Source organism: Portunus trituberculatus, chromosome 35 (assembly GCF_017591435.1).
Source record: "Portunus trituberculatus isolate SZX2019 chromosome 35, ASM1759143v1, whole genome shotgun sequence".
NCBI classification, from domain to species: Eukaryota; Metazoa; Arthropoda; class Malacostraca; order Decapoda; family Portunidae; genus Portunus; species Portunus trituberculatus.
Window position 1 is genome coordinate 12223426 of NC_059289.1, and position 22500 is coordinate 12245925.

Below are 22500 nucleotides of genomic sequence, written 5' to 3' on the forward strand. Positions count from 1 at the left end.
ACATTCATATATGTATTGTGCAGAAAAAAGAATGAGGAGGAGGAGGAGGAGGAGGAGGAGGAGGAGGAGGAGGAGGAGGAGGAGGAGGAGGAGGAGGAGGAGGAGGAGGAGGAGGAGGAGGAGGAGGAGGAGGAGGAGGAGGAGGAGGAGGAGGAGGAGGAGGAGGAGGAGCAGAAAACAGCGGATAAGGAGTACAACAACAATATCAACAAAAAAACAACAACAGCAATTGGTGATGGTGTCAACACTGATAATGAAAAGGACGACAATGAAAAAAAAAAAAAAAAAGAAGAGAGAAGAGAACAAAAGGACACCAACTTCTATATTGTACAAGTCAAACCCGGAACATAAACAACAAGAACAGTAACATAACAAAACTGGCAACATAGAGCGCCTTTTTATTTTCCATATTTTGTTGCCATTGGCCTGCTGTCGCTCCTACATAGAAAAAAAATAATGAAATAGAAAACAGCAGCACAGGGCAACATTGAGGTCACAGGTTTCGTGGGTAAATGAACACGTCAGGCAGGGAAGGGGTGGGGGCGTAGGAGGGGCGTGGGTAAAGGCTTCACGATCCACTAGTCAAAGGAGCGACACCCGATTATGCCTCGCGATGATGGCCCGACTATAAAAAAGCTTCACTTCATTAATGTTTGAGCGCCGGGAAAGGTGCGAAGCGTTTAGACAAACCTTGCCAAATAATTCAAATATGTTCACAATGACTGAGTTTTATTTATCACTTCCTCATTTTATACTTCAATTTAATATTTTAAGATTTACTGCGAAAAAAAAAAAATAGGAGCGTGCCTGACGTTTGTTTTTATTTCTTACTTTTATTATTTTTTTTACTCATCTTTTTATTCGTTTATTTGTCTATTTATTTTTGCCGACACCACAGAGCAAGGAGTGAAGGGAATGATCAGCAGACATCTGGAAATGACGTATATTCCAGGAAGTGTTGGGCTTCATTTAGGGTACGAAAGTAAATGAATTATTGTGTCGTAGGTAACAACAGTACAATTCATCATCTGAATGCATTAAATGAGTAATATGAAGGGGAAACCAAAAAAGATTACTTATTAGGAAGTAAACATAAATAACTTCCAAGTGAATGATCATGAATATATTAAAAAACATAATAATACATGACAAATGATTACTAATAATCATAACAGGACGGACTACAATATAAGAAAAATGCAACTATTTAAATTACTTTAGTCATTAATCAAGGCAACATTTTTATCAAGCACTCAGGCAAACAAAAGAAATGGTACCTCAATGAAGCCTTACTCCTTATTTTATTGCAAGGACTATTTTCAAAGGTGAAGTAAGTCTGTAGAAGTGGAATTCCTGACTGAAAGCATTACAATTTATTTCTAGCACAAGAAATTATTGATTGATAGATTTTTTGGTCACCAGAATAAAGGATATACAACACTCCGCAGCAAAAGAAAATCAAGAGAACAGAAAACATCAGTAGATTTCTGAAGCACCGATTTAGAACCTCTTTCTGGAAACATTCTCTTGTCGTCTCTCTTCCTTTTAACAGGTTTTAGTGGTAGTTTCTAGTGTTTTTAAAGGATATGTTCTTGATACAAGTAATATTTTTAGAAGAATGGTGCACAATCAAATGGAAAATCACCAGTGAAAACACGGTTGATTTTCTCTCTGTATGACATTTCAAAAAAGTCCTTACGAGAGAAAATTACTTTCAAGAACAAAAGTTTTAAGCAACAATAGAAAGGAGAACAGTTACTGCGGACAGCGGCAGCAGCAGCGAGCAGGCACACAGGCAGGCCAGGGAAGCAGTCAGAGAAATGTTGGGAGAGCGCAATAGTGAAATGAATATATATATATATCACAATTTGTTTCTCGCAATAAACCATTTAATTAGACTCCAGATTAAATTGCTAAATGAATTATGCTGGTTGATGTGGAGTGGGCAGGCGACACGATGGAGTGTGGATGAGGCTTCTGCTATGCCTGGAATGCGTGGAGGCAGAGTATGTGCATTTCCGGTTGAGAAAGAGCAGGTATGTTTTATATGAGGTACAAATATGTTGGAAATGTGAGGTGTTGATAAGTAAATTGCTCTGTCTAAAGTGTGTGAAGAGGTAGCTAATATGAAGTGAAGAGAGAGCAGGCATATGTTAGATCGTGCTGGAGAAATGAGGTGGTGCTAAAAAGTAAGGTTTCATTTCTTTTCAATCCGCAGGAGAGTTTATTGCTGAGAGGTGTGTGAAGGTGACATAGACTCGCGTTGACGTATGGGAATGGAAGGGCGGAGGTTTCAGGTGCGATTCGACGCCAGGTGAGTTTAGTTTGGGCGGTAATAACTCACGCTGAGGTATGAGGCACTAACGTCCACCCAGACGCGCTCGGGACACGCCAAACCCATTCCGTTAAGTGTGCTGGACTGTGACAACACACACACTCTCTCACACACACACACACACACACACACACACACACACACACACACACACGCAGACAGGGAGGGATTCCATGAAGGTAAATACTAAAGCGACTAGTAAATATTCTCGCAAGCTGCAAGGTCACACGTCACACTGGCAGCCCATCACACCAGGGAAGTGAAATATGGACACGACAACATCGCGCCACGCTATACTGCTACACAATGCACCGCACCAGACCACCACTGCCCTCTCCAGCCCCACCCCATCACCTGTGAAGTACCTGATAACCGTCGTGTTTGCAAAGTACCTGTCCTCCCTTTGCTATGCGTGGGTAAAATCATCTCATTTAGGTATCACCATAAACAAGATACACCAGCGTCACAAAAAAAGAATAATATTATAAAATCAATATTCTGCCCACAAGAATAATAGAAAAAAAAAAAAAAGCAATACCTAGCATCACACTGACACATCACCACGCTGTGACACCACAAATGTTGCCATATCAACGGCACCAAATCCCGTAACTCTAACATTAACGAAATTAATTAATTATATGTAAATCTTTTTTATTCCGATAACGCAACCATCTGGAGGTTACGTTTAGTGAAATTAACCTGACGGTTTCACTAACGTGAAAGGACAAACTTAATGAGAAATGCAGGAATCCGCTATCCCATGTGTGTGTGTGTGTGTGTGTGTGTGTGTGTGTGTGTGTGTGTGTGTGTGTGTGTGTGTGTGTGTGTGTGTGTGTACTGTAACACACACACACACACACACACACACACACACACACACACACACACACACACACACACACACACACACACACACACACACACAAACAAACAAACAAACAAACACACACACACACACACACACACACAGAGAGAGAGAGAGAGAGAGAGAGAGAGAGAGAGAGAGAGAGAGAGAGAGAGAGAGAGAGAGAGAGAGAGAGAGAGATAGCAGTAGAGGTTATGTAATCCTACATTCCGACTTACATAATCGAATAAATACTTCACAATCCTTTTCGCCAACTCAGCCAAATTAGTCGCAAGCTTCTGTGAAAATGTGAACCGCCACGAATGTCACAGTGCACGTTTATCACCCGGGCAGTACGAGGAGTCCTTTCACCTGAACTCGAGGGCGCTGCATCGCTAATGATACTATATTAAACAAGGGGAATAGTTTAATCCATGGAGGTTTCTCTGTATATAAAACACACCACATTTTTTTACTAACTGATCCTCAAGCCCTGGAGGAGAATGGAGGAGAGATACTTGGCTGACAGTAAGTGACGGATGTGAAAGTGAGAAGGGCGTGTTTGTTCTGGTAATGCTTTTCTGTGATGTGGTGGGTGTCTTTCGTGATTTTATTTATTTATTTTTTTCATTTCGCTTCGTTGTCTCGTGTTACGTTTTAGTTTACCATGTTGGGTGAGTTCTTTGGTTGGTGTGTTGGATTGATAGTGTATAACAATAGCATTATGTAGTGTTCCTGTAATAGTAGGAGTAGTATTAGTAGTGGCTGTGTTGGTAGTAGTAATAGTAGTAGTAATGATGGTGGTGGTAACAATAGTAATATTAGTGGTGGTGAAGGTGGCGGGGATGGTGGTGGCTTTTTTTATTATAATTTCTTTATACATTTATTTTCCATTCACGCCTTTCGTTTGACAGTCAACAACATGTAACAAAACATACGTTGGCCACTCTCCACTCCTCTCTTTGATAACGTTTGGTTTGTTAAGCCACTGACACAGCGCCCCATCCACTGTACATCTATACATCCCTTGTTTTTTACCTGTCATTTTCCATTTTTGTTTGTTGCACTCAGATCGACAGCTTCCTTTTATCCAACTCGCACACTGTCCGACTTCACTTGGCTACCCCTTCCCTTTCCATTTAGCAAGATGTTTCACAAACCATAAGGCTTTTCCAATTCATTCTCAGTCATTACTGAAGTTATTCCTTTATTTTCACCACGATCATTGTCACCATTACCGCCAGCCTGCCATCGTCCGTAAAGAGAAAGATCAAAGAATGAATAAATCTTCAACTCTCATTTTCTACAGTCCTGCGACGGTGTAAAGGTTTACGGGATTCTGGAAAGGATCACCAAGATGATTTAAGGTTCATATTATAGTTTGCAAAAAATAAGTGAGACTATAACAATTCCAAATGTTGTCTTATAACAATTTAGAGTTTCATATCCCCAGTGATCAAAAACATCGCAGTGAAATGTGTCGCAAGAAGAAATTTGTGTCAAAATACTTAAGATATCATCGCTATTCTTGGAAAAGAAGATTTTCCTTATCAATTATATTTATGCAATTATATGAAATCGGATGTGTTTTACTCACAATTATTTCCGATAATTCCTTTTTTTGTGTGTTATTCTCAGTATTTTTAATACATATGACGCAAAATCAGATTTTTCTATTCCGGGCGTGAATGCTGGAGACTTATCTCTGTGACACTCCGAACCATTACGGATTACGGTTAGAGAGAGAAAACAGGCTCATATATGTATTTGTAGATTAATAATTTTCATTGCGATTTGTTTTCTGAGAAAGTGAAACTCAGACTGGGTAATTATAACGGGTGATATAAATTGTGTGATGTTTGGAATGGTTAGGATTAAACATACAAGTAAAGCCGGTGTTCAGTATCTGGTGTATATCATGAGCAGATAGGCAAGGGTGATATCACACTCAACCATTAGCTGCATATATATATATATATATATATATATATATATATATATATATATATATATATATATATATATATATATATATATATATATATATATATATATATATATATATATATATATATACACACACACACACACACACACACACACACACACACATAGTTAGGTAGTTTACTTAGCATTGTTAAAGTTATGGAGATAGATATGAGTGTTTAAGATAATCTTTAAGGAACATTTTATTGTGATAAGAGAGTATGTGTTACTTTCTTCCCAGAATTCCTCTACACATGGTATCAGTGGGCATGCATCTTTAAAATCCAAGATGAGTTCAAATATATTCTCTGCATCATCATAAAGAACATAATTTTATCATCTCCCATTGTCTACGTTCTCTGTGGCGTCTTGTCTTCATATTTATTCTTTTTAAATCCAATTTATATAAACCTTATCTGCATCAACTGCCTTTGTTATATATTTTCTTGAAGCGTGCAGAATTTATCACTTCATTCAAAGATACACACTTTTCCCTTTTATTTACATACCTGCATTACTCAAGAGCTAACTTTCGCCATGTGCCTTTCATAACATTTATGGAAATCTTCTCCCTAATAAATAACCATTGGTATACACTATAATGCTATCCTTCGGTCTTTTAACAATATTTACTGAAGGTAAAATTCATTAATGTAGGATGTGCACTATCTCTTCACATTAAACTATTTCCAAATTTCATTTTGATGTACACTATGGGCGAAACAACATTTCTTTCATATAACTTAGTACATCTAACTTCCTTCTAAATAATTATGTATATTTTCAGAACGAATTGCATATATATATATATATATATAATGTTTTATTTTATTTATTTATTTTTTTTTAAATCTGCAACGCGCCAATCAACTTACGTTTTCTTCATCACACTCACTTTAATCCTTCGTAATTACGTGCAACACTACCAGTGATTTAACATTCTTAGAAAAAAAAAAAAAACTAAAATTACATTGCTATATTTTTGCTGACGTTTTAATGACATTATACATGAATGGTTCAGAGATTATCTGTCAGATTTAAGTCAATTGAATTTCAGAATGGTGTTTCGTTGCTACATCCTATTGAATACGGTGTGCCTCAAGGTAGTGTCTTGGGTAGGGTCTTGTTCCTCATTTACATTAATGATCTAGGCCACATATTTACTAAATATAAAACGGTACTATTTGCTGATGATTCTACATTACATGTGTCACGAAGTGATAAAAATACACCATACACACAACAAATAATGAACTTAAAATGTTTATAAGTGGTGCATTAGTAACCAATTAACTGTTAACCTAAAAAAAAAAAAAAAAAAACATGCCATATGTTATTTACAAATAAGCAAGTTAAGAAACTTCCACCTCTGGTATTCCATGACACAATTATGACGTAAACAAACCAACACACTCTGTTAGGGATAACGTTTGATAACAGCATGACATTTAAACCCTATACACAGAATTTACTACTTAAATTATCTAGAGTTGTATCGCTTCTGCATGAAGTTAGAGACGCCATGCCACCATATGTACTAAAGATCTAATATAATGTTCATCTTCTACCTCATTTGTTTTACTGTACATGTGTGGTGTAATATCTACCCAACACAATTACTACTCTTATTAGACAAAAGAAAAACTCGTTAGGATTATAACAAGCAGTGATTTCTTTGCTCACACACATCCCTTATTCAGGGAAACAAATATTTTGAAATTATTTGATATAAAAAAACTACAAATCGGCATGTACTACATGTACAAATATCACAATGCAACCTTACGAGCACAAAACGAGTATCCCTCTCGTAACAGTGTTCACCTTCACATCTCACTACACAATACAACAATTTTCCAACATTCTCTGTCTTAATTCGGCCCTAAGGTGTGGAACTCACTCCTACATCATACTAAATCACAACACTCTTTAAGCTCCTTTAAAGAAAAAAAAAACATATCATTACTCAATATTTCGCACAGCCTCGTTAGCTCACTGCTGCTATCATCCTTCTTACCCTCTTTATTATCATTATTCTATTATCAGTATATATTCTTTGTACACATATGTAGGCAAGTAATCACATAAATGCATAATGTATTGCCAACATTTACCATTGGCATTTTTGAGAAGCTGGTTTGGATCTGTATTATATATATGTATAAGTATGTATGTATGTATATGTTCTGTGCATACGCACTGTAGACTAGCTACAGTGAATTTCAGACAATGCTTTGTCAACTTCAATTCATCAAACCTATAAGCATTTTTTGGAGTATATTCTTTGTTACAATCGATAGAACATTTACTTCTGCGTGCAAAGGTATGTGTCCTCTCGTACTTGATGTTTATCAATAAACATTTGTGAATGCTTGCATCCTCTTTTATCACTCGTAGGAAACATTTCTTTTTATCACAGGAACATTGTAGTGTCCTTCAGAAGCTTGAGAAATCGTATCACATAATAATATGCTTGTAAACATTAAACGTAAAAATATTCAAAACAACAATTTTGTTAAAAGCGAGACATTTAGGTATATATAATAAGACACTCAAATCACCTCTCTTTAATTAAACGAAGTTCTTACTAAAGACGAGGTTCTGTTCTATGAATATTTTCAAACAAAATTTTATTTTGTCTTTAGTGGAGCGTCTCCCTTTTCAATGAGATCAAACTTGTACTAAATATGCAGAAAACTAAGAACATTTCTGTCCAGTTTTATTCAGTGATTTCCGCATACAAAAACGGAAGCTGAATTTCGTATGTTCATTCATGTAAGCACTGTTGACATATAATACTTATGAAACTTTAGCTAGATTAGCTAAATAGTTCGTAAGTTGATATGAAACTCATACATGAGCACTGTAAATCCAAATCTGACATGCTCTCCTAAGCACATGTGAGTTCATTAATGACACACAAATTTCCAACTAAATAAACAGGAGAGTTATAAGGAAACCATAAGTAAGACACTTTTTCATGTTTCCCTAACATCCACCATAATGAAACCCATATCAAATAAACATAAAAGAGTTGTGTTATCATATGGCGTGAATTTCGTATATCTAGACATGCTTGTGAACTGCCTAACTATCGGACTAATGTAAGCAGGGCTGGGTCAATCATACGTATAATGCTCATCCATCTGAACACAATTTTGCTTTGTTCTTAATTAATAAGAACAAAAGTGAAAGTTGAAGAGGTCAACAAAAATTTCATTTAAGCTTAATGGCACACGAGAGCGCCTCTACCTATCCTGACAATAGTGAGCTACTATTTTGATCAGTTCTCTACCGTGAAAACATAGACTTGAAGAACTGCATCTTGAACACTTTCCACCATATGGCCTGATGGACACACAACGCTTAGGGGCAACTTGGTGTGTGTGTGTGTGTGTGTGTGTGTGTGTGTGTGTGTGTGTGTGCGCGCGCTCGCCGTCCCTTCCCCTCGAGGTTTCTGCGGCACTCGTTATGTAGGTACGGTCCGCTGCACTACGGATCCATCTGTGGCACGCCTGATTGGCCCTGATGCACCTGAGACTAGATTTATCCTCCGGAAAGCCGAGGTTTGGCTGAGCTTTTCCGGAGTTATGTAGGAAGATATATGAAGGTTGGTTCTCTTCTCTCTCTCTCTCTCTCTCTCTCTCTCTCTCTCTCTCTCTCTCTCTCTCTCATGACACATGAGATCCTTGTAAAGTGAGTCTCACTACCCACGCGGCCTCCTCTACCCTCCACCCATACCATGCTCCATTTTGCGTGGCTAAGACAGACTTCTCCCTGACCTTGAAAGACTCCTTTAACGCACTATTGATCGCCCCCTCTCGCCTAGATGACAGATGCCTTCCCTTCCATGCTTCCCCCATCTAATACTGCTCCTCATCCATGCTGGTTCACACGTTCTAGGTAATAAACTACAGGAACTCATTCTCAGCTGCGATCGGGAGAGTTTATAGTTACGGATCTACTTAGACTCTTCCAGCTTTCCTGTGCATCACTAAGTCCAGGGAGGCATACAAGATAAGAGAAACGTAAACAGAATGATTCCCTTTGACTCATTCAGGAAATGAAAAAAAATACGAACTCTTTCCAACAAAAAAAAGGAAATTTGTGTACATGGTAAGAATGAATTCATATATTCTGGTAATTTATGGAAAAACTTAAATTTTTATAGGTGTTTCGTTAACAAGGATGCATTAGAGATAAAGCTTTGTGCACTGTGACTTTAAAAAAAAGATTCATTCGTTAATACGTACACTTTTAGGATTCCACTAACATTTTTAACTCATCGGAGATATTATATACGCGTGCAATTGAACTTCGTTAAACTTAAATCTGCATTAAGAGTGCACATTTCCCGTGTGCAAATTAAAATAGTTTTCTCTCTCTGGTAGTTCGAGAAAGAAAAAACGAAACCTTTCTCTTCATAGTCCCCGTTTTATCCGGAAGTGCTGAAAACTTTGCTGTTATTTTTTACTTTCAACATTTGGGTTATAATTTCAGCAGAGACACGGCAGAAAAAAAAAAATCCTGACTACCTGCAAAACTATAAAAGCAAGACAAAAATGATAATGCAGGACGCCACTCTGACTACTCAGCACTTTAAACTGAAAGCAAAAAATACTTTACACTGCATAACACAGACTTTTTTTTATAGCTTAGTTGATAACTCATACACACACACACACACACACACACACACACACACACACACACACACACACACACACACACACACACACACACACACACACACACACACACACACACACACAGATGACATAAATGACGTGAGGACATGGAATGAAGAATAAGCAGAAAAGGCATGGAAAAGAAACGCAAACATGAATAAGTGTTTGTGGAAAAGATCAGGGACGCAGGCAATCAATCATGAATAACACCAGCAGCAGGTGTGCAATACTTTATTTATCCCTGACTTTCCTGCATGCCCTCCGCGTAGCAGCCCTGCATCAGGCACACAGGCAACTGTCAATCACAACAAAATAAACTATCGGCCCTCGCACAGTCCTAGTGATTCAGACTTTTATAAATTACGGCATCCAAATTATGTATCATAGCATTCTATTGCAACATACAAATGAATAACATAGTATATAGATGGCGCGAACATGTCTTAGATGATTAGTTCACCGTATCAACCATTATTCATTCTATAGTTTCTCTTACGTCAGAAAGTGAAGGCATTTCTGCTTGAGCTATAAGTTAAGCGTGAAAACAAATGGCATGTCAACATCGCAACCAAATTACGTTCTTGCGTCAAAGGAAAATGCTCCACAAAGAGGAAACAGGATTTGCCAGTCCACCATTCTCTCGCTTTTGCCAGAAACCAAGTTTATCCTTCTCAAGGGCAAGTTTCCTCTTTTTTGGTGGCCGGCTAGCCTGAGTTAGCGAGACTTGAAAGTTCACTCGCCTGCCAGGCTCTATAAATGCTAAGAAAGTTGGCTTAAGAGAGAGAGAGAGAGAGAGAGAGAGAGAGAGAGAGAGAGAGAGAGAGAGAGAGAGAGAGAGAGAGAGAGAGAGAGAGAGAGAGAGAGAGAGAGAGAGAGAGAGAGAGAGAGAGATGCGGGGAGGGGGAGACGGGGAAAGAAGTCATTGTGACCATTGATGCTTTTCGCTGACAAGCATGTTATATCACTAATAACGTAATAGAAAAAGAAAAAAAATATACTTCACAGGTAAAGTGGAAAAAAGAACATGAAAACATAATTATACATTTACATTTCTCACTGAAAATATATCAATTGAAGTAAACAAAGCTAAATTGAATAAATCAATCTATGAAACAAACTTTATAACAAATTTTGCTCAAAACAGAATTAAAACACATAAAATATAATTAAGACTAGAATGCAGCTTCAAAGCAATTCCACTCGAACTTGCACCGAGAGAGCAGTGGAGAGAGGAATAATTAAGAAATATGCATAAATTTAACAGAATGGAAGAGCAAAGGAATGAGGGAAAGGCATGCAAAGAGGAGACACGAAGGCTAGAAATACGCAGGAAAGGATGAATAAAATAAAGGGACAGATGGAAATACATAAGGATGAATGAAGACAATGTACGAGGGACATGTGAGAGAGAGAGACAAAGGAATTTATCGCCGCAAGAAATAACAACAAATCAAGATACAGATAGGTGAAGAATCGTACGTGAAATGAAAAGGTGAATTATGAGGACAAAAGGGGAAGAAAGCTGAATTCAACGGATCTAGAAGGAAATGAAAAGATAGAAGGAAGGAGAGCGAACGGAAAAGAGGTTAGTGAATGCACCGAGGAAGAATCAAAAACAGTGCATGGCTAGACAAGGAAAGAAAAAATAACAGAAAAAAATAACTGCACATAAGAAGAAATGGAAGATGAAAGGAGGAACATAAAAGGAAGAAGAAAATTAATACACCGAGGAAGAAATTATGAAGTGTAAGGATGATTTAAAAGGAAGAAAATGAATTACTGCACCAAGAATGAAATGGAGATGACTAAAGATGAACAAAAAAGAAAATGATAATTAATGCATTGAAAAATAAATTAAAAAGATGAAGATGATGAAAAAGGAAAAAGGAAAAGAGAGAGGAAATGAATTTTCTAAGGAAGGAAATAGAAATAAAATAATAGGAAGAGGAGAAAAGGGAAATAAACACACCCTTGAAAAAATAGTTGATTACGCAATAGACAAGGTTTGAAGACATTTGTCTCTATCCCTTGCCTAATTCTATAGGCTCTGTAAGGAGAATGTCAAATAAGTGGGCCTTTTTTTCTTTATTTTTTGTTGCCCTTGGCCAGTCTTACTCTCTTACATAAAAAATAATAAACAAAAAGACGTAATAATGAAAACTTAAACTATTCTACAGAGAGGAAGGAATGAAGGAAAAAAAACATTAATACAGGGCATGGAAACATAAAAGAAAACAAAAGAAAAGAAAAACATCAGTGAAAAGTGGATGAAGAGAAAGATGAATGCGATTAAAAGATAAAAAAAAAAAATAAAAGCATATATAAGGGATAAGTAAATAAGAAGACTAAAGGGGAAAGAGATAAATTGTATACAGATGGAAAGCCAGACGGATACAGGGGAAGAGAAAAGTGTGCGACATGCGATGCTGCTCCCCCCTCCTACTGGCGAGATGCTTGAAGATGAGATGAGAAGAGGTAAACAAGACAGCCAGATGTGGATGATATGTATGCATGAGAGAGAGAGAGAGAGAGAGAGAGAGAGAGAGAGAGAGAGAGAGAGAGAGAGAGAGAGAGAGAGAGAGAGAGAGAGAGAGAGAGAGAGAGAGAGAGAGAGAGAGAGAGATAATGACAGACAGACAGATAGAGAGACAGACAGACAGACAGCCAGACAGAGATAAACAGCCAACGAGAGACACAGAAAGACAGACAGACAGAAAAACAAATAAATATAGACAGATAGAAAGAAAGATGATTATGTGGGAAAAGAAGGACAGTAAGACAGAAAACACAAAAATACTCGTACAAAGAAAAGAAGCTAAAAAAACGGACATTTAAGTCATCTATCAAGACACACACACACACACACACACACACACACACACACACACACACACACACACACACACACACACACACACGTTAACAAGCAAACTGACAGAGACGAGAGTGATAAAGTACGCACGAATGGTGGAAAATATTCCTTGCAAGCTATACAATTTGAAATTGGCAAACGAAGATATACGAAAACCAAGCAAGGAAGTGAGGAGGAATGGAAGGATTAGAGAAAGGCGCTGAGGCGAAGTTGGCGAGAGACAAAGACGAGAGGGAGATCACAAAGATGAAAGAAGGAAACATTGGGAATGCGAGACGAAACAAAAGCGTGGAAGAAAATCAACCATGTGTCAAATATCAAAGGGAAATGATTCAGTTTAGCTAAAAATAATTCACGGATCTTAAAACTGACAAAGGGTATTACTAATGTCCGTGATACTCTTGTAGGAGTTTTATTTTTTAGTAGGTAATAGTAAGGAAATACTCAGATCCTCTCATACAAATATAGATTAAAGATGCATGTTTCATACTTAAGTAGGAATGGTAATTTTAATATGCATTTGTGACACTTTTCTCTCTAAAATGTTGGAATATTAATGATTCTATATCTTACTAATGAAAAATAATAGTACAGATCGGATATTAAAACAGTTAATAATTTTCCCCTTCCACTCCGCTACGATACAATTACCATTAAATTGATAGTGAGAGTGGACCTTTAAACGTGTTATTTGTTTGTTGATATATTGATTTATCAGGCGTGATGCAAAGAGAGAGAGAGAGAGAGAGAGAGAGAGAGAGAGAGAGAGAGAGAGAGAGAGAGAGAGAGAGAGAGAGAGAGAGAGAGAGAGAGAGAGAGAGAGAGAGAGAGAGAGAGAGAGAGAGAGAGAGAGAGAGAGAGAGAGAGAGAGATACTTTAATTATTACATTTTCAGCTTTCCTCACCACATGAAAAGATCACAAAACATCAAACAGATACTCCAACATTCACGTTAAATATGTGAAATCATTTGATTAAATGTCAACTCGATTTCAAAAATTCACAAATTATTAAAACACATTATCATCGCTATTTTTATCTTTATCACAAATAATAATATTATATGTTTCATTATTATTTTATAATATATATATATATATATATATATATATATATATATATATATATATATATATATATATATATATATATATAATAAATGTAATTCGGTGAAAGGGGAACGGTGGCGGCTTGATAGTATGTCAGAGCCACTAGCTGTTCTAAAATCAATCACTTGTTGTGATTTAGAAGTTACTCGTGAATGTAGCTTCGTTGCGGCTATCTCTGGTTCCTTGTTTGGATGTTCCTCTCAACTTAGTGAATTCATATACTGTACAGGAAAGCGGTAGTGTGACAAGAAGGTGTCTGAAGTGGAGTGTTGTGTTTTTTGACGGCTGGTGGGCAACTGTTCCAGAAGCAAGTTGAATCCCTTGCTTGTAGCTTGAACTTTTTGCCGCGGCAGAAGAAAATATAATCGTCTTTCGTTATTTTTTCGACACTTCTACTTTTCATTTACACTAGCTGACTCTCACCGTATACACGAATAATCTTCATTACCCTTTAACAGAACTTTAACTTTACAATTTTTACACGTCACAGGACAAACCAGACATGCATTGCTATTGAGCTTCATATTGGTGCTTTCTTTTTCGTACTGAGAGAGAGAGAGAGAGAGAGAGAGAGAGAGAGAGAGAGAGAGAGAGAGAGAGAGAGAGAGAGAGAGAGAGAGAGAGAGAGAGAGAGAGAGAGAGAGAGAGAGAGAGAGAGAGAGAGAGAGAGAGAGAGAGAGAGAGAGAGACTTTCTTCCTTTTAACTCGGAGGCAAGAATCAATTACTGGTCATCCGCTTTCCTCGTAAACAATCCTTTGGGGATGAAAAAAAAACATCTCAGAGGAGGTTCACATCACGATGGAGTTTTTATGGGATAATCACACTGTAAACTGAGATTGGCTCAGTCATTATGAGAGAGAGAGAGAGAGAGAGAGAGAGAGAGAGAGAGAGAGAGAGAGAGAGAGAGAGAGAGAGAGAGAGAGAGAGAGATAAAAAAGGAGATACATACATGAAAGACAGACAAATATACATAGAAGACAGACAGACAGACAGTTAAATATAAGATAACTATCAGGTAGATCAGACTTTTCCCACAGTGGGCTTGACGCTGAAAGAATGACGAGCGCGGGTCGCATGCTTGGGACGACATGAAATGATCAAACATTACGATAAACAAGGAAATCTAGATACAATAATTCAAAATGAAAAATGATAAAATTTAAGACACCATGCAGTCAGGAGGTCTCTGCACGCGTCAAGATGTCTTAGTATTCTACAGATAATACTCAAATAATCAAACTTAAAATGTATCACCACGTCTCGTTTTCCATATGTTTTATCAAGCATTATTAGAATACCGTCGGCGAGCCTGATGAACTGACGTGGCGGGCAGGATTCGGCAAACGGGCAGTTGTTTGGTGACCTCTGAGGTAGACTAACACGGAAAAAAAGACACCAAGAGAAAACGAAAGTAATGACAGGTAGACAAACATATTGACAGATTAACAGTGAACAGATTATGAAGGAACGCACACATAACAAAAGAGAAGGAAAGACAAAACATAATATAGAAAACAAAGAAAAAAGAAAAGCAAGTGGAGGAAACATAAGCGGGAGATGGTGAGTAAAAAGGAATAAACATGTCCTAACTTTGGAAAATAGTTAACATCAGCGCTTGTTTTCCAGGTCAATGGTTTCCTGGAACTGCCGCGAGAGTGAGGAGAGTAACAGCACTACTGACTGTTGCAGAAAACTTGCTGAAGTGATACAGTTTGGTGCTTCTTGGATGAATATCGCCATATAATTTACATGTGACTCATTACTCACTGTGTGATTCACAGCGATGTATAACAAAAATTAATTTCTCCTGCAAGCTGAGAAAAAACATTAATTTTACTAAGTTTCTCTAATACCAAAACACATTTCAACCGATATTTATTCAAAACTGATACCCACCAAACACTTTCATAAGTAACTACAACTTTGATGTCAGAGAGGAAGTAACCAGCACATCAGGTTTAAGTCATCCACCAGAGAAGTGGTCTTGGAAACCTGTGCCTGCTAGCCTCCCTGTCACCTCATGGCTCTCATTGCTCCCGAGATTCCTGAATTGAGCGGGAAACATAACCCCACATTCCCTTTAAATCCCAGACACGCCCTATACTCATGATGCATCACGCCCCACGCCCTCCAACCCACGTCGCATGGATTTAAGTGCAGGTGACATTAACACCTACACACCACTCTTGCCGGAGAACACCCGTGCGTCTCTTCAATAGATGGCGACACTTCCATATTCCCATGGGGGAGCGCCCACTTCCTACTACTTTTATTGCCTCCCATCCTCCTCTATCGCCTCCACTACGCCTCGAAGACCGACACTAGACCTTGATGCCTGTGCGAGGCCTCTCCATTACGTCCAAACTCCCCGCGAAGCTGATTCATTCGCCGGGGTCTTCAGGGATCATTTCGCTTCACCGTATCGAACCAGAGAGCTTCACTATCTTGGTCTAGAGGAAGCGGTTCATCTCCCGTAACGAACTGCATCGTTTCCGCCGTCAGGATATTTTGGTGCCCTCGTCTGCAGGAATGGTGCACCGCTCGGATAAGGGAGGAGAACCATGCCATTAGCTTGGAATATATACACAAGCGAACGCAGTTTTAGAAAGAAAAGTCCAGCAGCTTCAAGATGGGCTCGCGGTAAGGTGTGTGGTAATGGCATATAATGGCATGAGAGAAAAGAAAGTATAATTAGACGAAAATGTAATAGTTCCCGCAAGTGGAAGACGCCGAAAACGAACACACGTTCATGATATGCTACAGCTACCACCACCACAACTTTTTTTTTTTTTTACGGTAACTCCTATAGCGCCTGTAGGCACACTTGAAGAGTGTATGGGAAGCGCTGTTCAGCTTCCGCCCATTAGTGGCGCAGGCAATTTTATTTATAGTGGTACCCATATTAGGGCCCATATCACCGCCCAAGCTCATCTTGAGTGTAACCACCTGGGTATCATGGTGACATGTAGGTAAGTTTAAACCACTCGACAAATGGCAAAGTGTTTTAAGGCTGTACGTGGTGGGATTCGAACCTACGCGTGGACCTCTGCCCGATCCCACGCTCACCACCTTATCCACTATGCCACCGCCTACCACTATTATTATTACGATTATTATTATTACTACTACCACTACCACTACTACTACTACTATTACTACTACTACTACTACTACTGCTACTACTACTATTACTATTACTACTACTGCAACTACTACTATTATTATTATTATCACTACTACCACTGTCACTACTACTACTACAAATACTATAACTATTACTAATACTATTACTACTACCACTAACACTAACACTATTACTACTACTACTACTACTACTACTACTACACCAATACAACAACAACAATAACAACAACTACTACTATTATCACCACCACCACTAGTAATAATAATAATAATAATAATAATAATAATAATAATAATAATACGTAATAACACAAATAACTTACGTGTACATAGCGTCCGGATGGTTGTCGCGGTACCAGAGAATGACAGCCATGCGGTCATCAATAGGGGGAATAACATCACAGGGAAGCTCCAGGTTATTGCCAACCACAACCTCTACTTGCTCCACCACCGTTGATGCTGCGGGAGAAGGAGAGAGAAAAAATGAAAGTTGTTTTTTTTTTTCATTTGAGAGCGGAAAATAAAACATGAACGCTGCACTCCACCTTTCCACATGCATAAGGAAATGAGTGAATAAATGAACGCTGATTCCACTTTTTAATTTACAGGAAGGAGAGAAAAAGAGAGCGGAAAAGAATGCAGCACTATTTACATGTGAAACAGAGAAAAAAACGCTACATTTCATTTTCCTTTTTTGTTTACAGAAGTGGGAAAAAGGAAAATGAGCGCTGTTTTTCATCTTTTTCATTTAGAGGGCATATGTAGAAATTCAGGCAACATACCACCATTCTTTTATTTACACGAGAGAAATAAAGAAAATACTAAAACAATGAACGCTGCATTTCATCCTTTTTCTTCATTTACAAGAGAAAACGAAAGGAAAATAGTGAATCCTGCACTCTACCGGTTCACTTAATGTTGGAAGAAGCGAGTTCAAGCACATTCAAGAGAGAAAAGTTACATTCAGAAAGCCAGTTTTGATAAGGGATATTCCTGAGGGATTAAGAAGGTAAGGCTTTTCGAGGGACACGAAGGAAGGTGGAGGAAGGGAGAAAAATTATATCTGCGAGGGAGTGGAAATCTATAATTACAATAATCTTTCTGACTTAGTGGAATGAGGAAGACAGCGATAAGATTATTAGACCCCTGCTGACAATCGCTACTTGGGAGTCTTATAATGTGTGTCTCAATGAAAAAAAGTCATATCTTATTCATTTTCTAAGCTAGATTTCTCATTCAATACCAGCCTTCTTTAAAAAAATCAAGACAGGAGAATACATGAAACACACCCACAAGCACACACATGCGCTCTCTCTCTCTCTCTCTCTCTCTCTCTCTCTCTCTCTCACACACACACACACACACACACACACACACACACACACACACACGGTAGCTCAGTGGTTAGAGCGCTGGCCTCACAAGCCAGAGGACCGGGGTTCCATTCCCCGGCCGGATGGAGATATTTGGGTGTGTCTCCTTTCACATGTAGCCCCTGTTCACCTAGCAGTGAGTAGGTACGGGATGTAAATCGAGTTGTGACCTTGTTGTCCCGGTGTGTGGTGTGTGCCTGGTCTCAGGCCTATCCGAAGATCGGAAATAATGAGCTCTGAGCTCGTTCCGTAGGGTAACGTCTGGCTGTCTCGTCAGAGACTGCAGCAGATCAAACAGTGAAACACACACAAACACACACACACACACACACACACACACACACACACACACACACACACAAGATCAGTATAATGTGGATGTACAAAAAATCATGCAGTTATTGTATTCTGTAACAACGCCTTAATTATATATTGAAGATATTCTTTTGCTTACCTTAAAAATCATTAAGAGAAAAAAAGCAAATAGATAAATAAATGAATGAATGAAAAACAAACATATTATCTTACATGTATTACTTGCAATACTGAGAAAAAAATACGTGGACTTGTAATAGGATCCAAATTTTTCACAGAAGAAATTGCTATATGCCTTTAGAAAAAAAAAAACACTAAAATATGTAGCTACCATAATTACACACACATATGACAGATACATGAAATAAATGCAACAAGAGGGAAGGATAAACTCATGTGATCATTATTTTCTGTAACAAGACCCAATGAACACCGGCAGAAGGAGGCTCAGAATAGATTTCCCACTTGTCTCGCTTCCTCCCTCATTGTACCTCTGCAGGAGAGGACCTGCGGGCTCCTCCTAGCTTGATTAGTTAATACGGCAGCTCCCCGTCTTACTAGGCCGACCCAGTACTCAATTAGGCCAGATAATTTGGCTGCACCACTCACCCCTCCCTTCCTATAGGTAAGAATTGGGGTTGGAAGAGCAGGAGGTTAGGAGGTGGAAGTGCGGGGGGACAGGAGAAGAGCAGGAAGAAAAGGAATGACAGAGCAGGTTCTAGATTGTTGTTATTAATTCAGCTAGCTGTGTGTGTGTGTGTGTGTGTGTGTGTGTGTGTGTGTGTGTGTGTGTGTGATAATTGTAAACATATGTAGAACTATGCTTTCCCAAAACACACACACACACACACACACACACACACACACACACACACACACACACACACACACACACACACACACACACGGCCTGGTAGCTCAGTGGTTAGAGCGCTGGCTTCACAACCCAGAGGACCGGGGTTCGATTCCCCGGCCGGGTGGAGATATTTGGGTGTGTCTCCTTTCACGTGTAGCCCCTGTTCACCTAGCAGTGAGTAGGTACAGGATGTAAATCGAGGAGTTGTGACCTTGTTGTCCCGGTGTGTGGTGTGTGCCTGGTCTCAGGCCTATCCGAAGATCGGAAATAATGAGCTCTGAGCTCGTTCCGTAGGGTAACGTCTGGCTGTCTCGTCAGAGACTGCAGCAGATCAAACAGTGAATTATACACACACACACAAACACACACATACACACCAGAAAGAGAACAATCCCAAATGACCACCTTGACCTCCCCCACCTCCCCAAAGCCACCCCTCCCACCTTCATAAATATACAACAAGCACGCACGCGCTCACACGCACGCACGCACGAGCCTTTCCAGGGCCTCACTCATGAACATTGATGGTGCACGCTTCGCTGGCAAAGATTTGGAGCAGCTGCAAAAAATACGAGCGCTTAGCTTTGCACAATGACGTTGAAGCACTTAGACACACACACACACACACACACACACACACACACACACACACACACACACACACACACACACACACATATACACACACAAACACACACACACACACACACAGTGACGTCAAGCATTCATACATCTTCCCACTTCAATATATAATTAATCGTGGCCTAACTTGACACACGCTTTCACCATGTAATCGCAAGTCACCACACTAACAATTACCCCACATTCAAATGGAAAGCATAATATCACTGAGGAAAATATAAGATTATTAAATTATAGAAGCCCTGGGTAATACCTTGTGGCAGGGAAGGACGAGGAACAGGAGGAGGAGGAGAAGGAAAAGGAGGAAGAGGAAGAGAAGAAGGGAGCGAAGCAAGGCACAGTGAAGAAAGGTAGGTAGGTGGACAGGGAGCAGAGATGAGGAGAGCAAAGGCAGGGGAGGGAAACGGTGGGGGGTGGGGAAGGCAGAGAGGGAGGTAAGTAAGTCAGGTGCCTGTAATACGAAGGTGAGGGAAGAGGAGCATGGGAATACGAAGAGTTAAAACCACTTGGATAATTAAATGCGGGGACTTGGAGATGAATAATCCGGCTTCATTATTATTTCAAGAGATAATTACTAAGAGTTCATAATTGGCTTCTGGATGACAGGATTCCTATTCGCCATCGTAGGAGAGATCTTATTAATGCGAGATGAGATAGATACACGAACACACCAAGATAGATAGATCTGATGGATGCATGTGAATAAATTTCTTTGGGACAGCTTGAGGAAATTCCTTTATTACCGAAGAGAGAGAGAGAGAGAGAGAGAGAGAGAGAGAGAGAGAGAGAGAGAGAGAGAGAGAGAGAGAGAGAGAGAGAGAGAGAGAACAGAACAAAGGATCAACAACACGCCATATTCACCTGCCGAGGCTCACATCTAGCTTGCTCCGAGTGATGCAATTAGGCGATACATGTGATGGTGCTGCTGGCGAGCCGATTATGGCGTGCGTGAGCGAACCAGAGAGAGAGAGAGAGAGAGAGAGAGAGAGAGAGAGAGAGAGAGAGAGAGAGAGAGAGAGAGAGAGAGAGAGAGAGAGAGAGAGAGAGAGAGAGAGAGAGAGAGAGAGAGAGAAAGTGAGAGAGAGAGAGAGGTAAAAGGAAGAATAAAAGGTGGGATTGCAAGAAGGGATAAGACATGGCAATGATAAAGAATAGAAAAATAGAATGTGAAGAGGAATTGGAAGATGTGAATAGAAGAATAAATAATATATAAGTGAGAGAAGGAAAGAGAGGAAAAAGAAAGATTTGCAAGGTTAGATCGAAAAGAAATAAGTTTAAAAAAGAAATAAAAAGTGATTGCAATGAGAGAAGAGAAAGATAAGGAAAAAAAATAAAAGAGGTTGAAAGAGCGAATATATGCAATACACGATAAAGAAAATGAAGAAAAAGAAATGAGACAATATGAGAAATGGGTCTAGCACAACAGAAGTAAAAAGGAAATAGAAAAGAAAGAAATACGATAAAGGAAAAAGTGATAGGAAGGCGAGGCAGCAGGGATAGATAACGAAACGAGGCGGAGAAAGGAAAAGCCAAGAAAGAAGGATAAGAGGAAGAAACAAAGAGAGGAAATGGGAGAGAAATTGGAAGGAAAGATATAAGAAAAAAGAAGAAAGAGGGAGAGAAGGAAGAATTAAGAATAAATATAATATATATATATATATATATATATATATATATATATATATATATATATATATATATATATATATATATATATAATAAGACTGAAAGGAAAAGGAGGAAGAAGAGAGAGCACTAAGAAAGAAAAAAAGAAAAAATATCACGAAAAAGAAGAAAGAAAAAATTCAATGCAATAAATAGAACAAAAATGACACCCTCTTTAATTGCAATATTCAACCCCTTCAGTACCACGACACGCTTTTATATTCATTTAGTGATTTTATACGGCTACAAAAACTTATGTGGGAGATTGAAATAGTGAAGACTAGCCATTAATCTTCTGACCTCCATAGATCTTTCCTAATGTAACTAAAATAATCTAATCACATACAAAATTCAAGGTAAAAATGCGTCCCAGTACTGAAGGGGTTAAAATAATTATTTACCTTAAATTTCCCGTCATGTTGAGGATTTTCTCTTCTTACCAGAGGAGGATGCTTATTATTACGATTCGTCCTTCCAAAGACTAATATAATCATTAAGGTGGAAAGACGTTGCGTTGTTATATACGTTCCCAATTCGACATTTCCCTGCCTTCCCTTCCCGGATTTCTAAAGGCTAAAGATGCTGAAAAAAATAATATCATCATTATTTCATTATTGGTGTTGTTTTTATTGTAATTCTTCTTAGGATTATCACCATTTTTAACAAT

The 22500-nt window shown here is 38.7% G+C and overlaps 1 protein-coding gene across 3 annotated transcripts in view; it reads right to left on the bottom strand.

Moving 5' to 3' along the window:
- Positions 1 to 22500, bottom strand: part of LOC123513199 (neural cell adhesion molecule 2-like) — a 167826-nt gene that overhangs the window by 51319 nt on the left and 94007 nt on the right. For all 3 annotated transcript variants that reach the window (XM_045270183.1, XM_045270184.1, XM_045270181.1), the window contains exon 3: positions 17306 to 17441. In XM_045270183.1, the coding sequence (XP_045126118.1) occupies positions 17306 to 17441 (136 nt within the window). The remainder of the gene's footprint in view (positions 1 to 17305; positions 17442 to 22500) is intronic.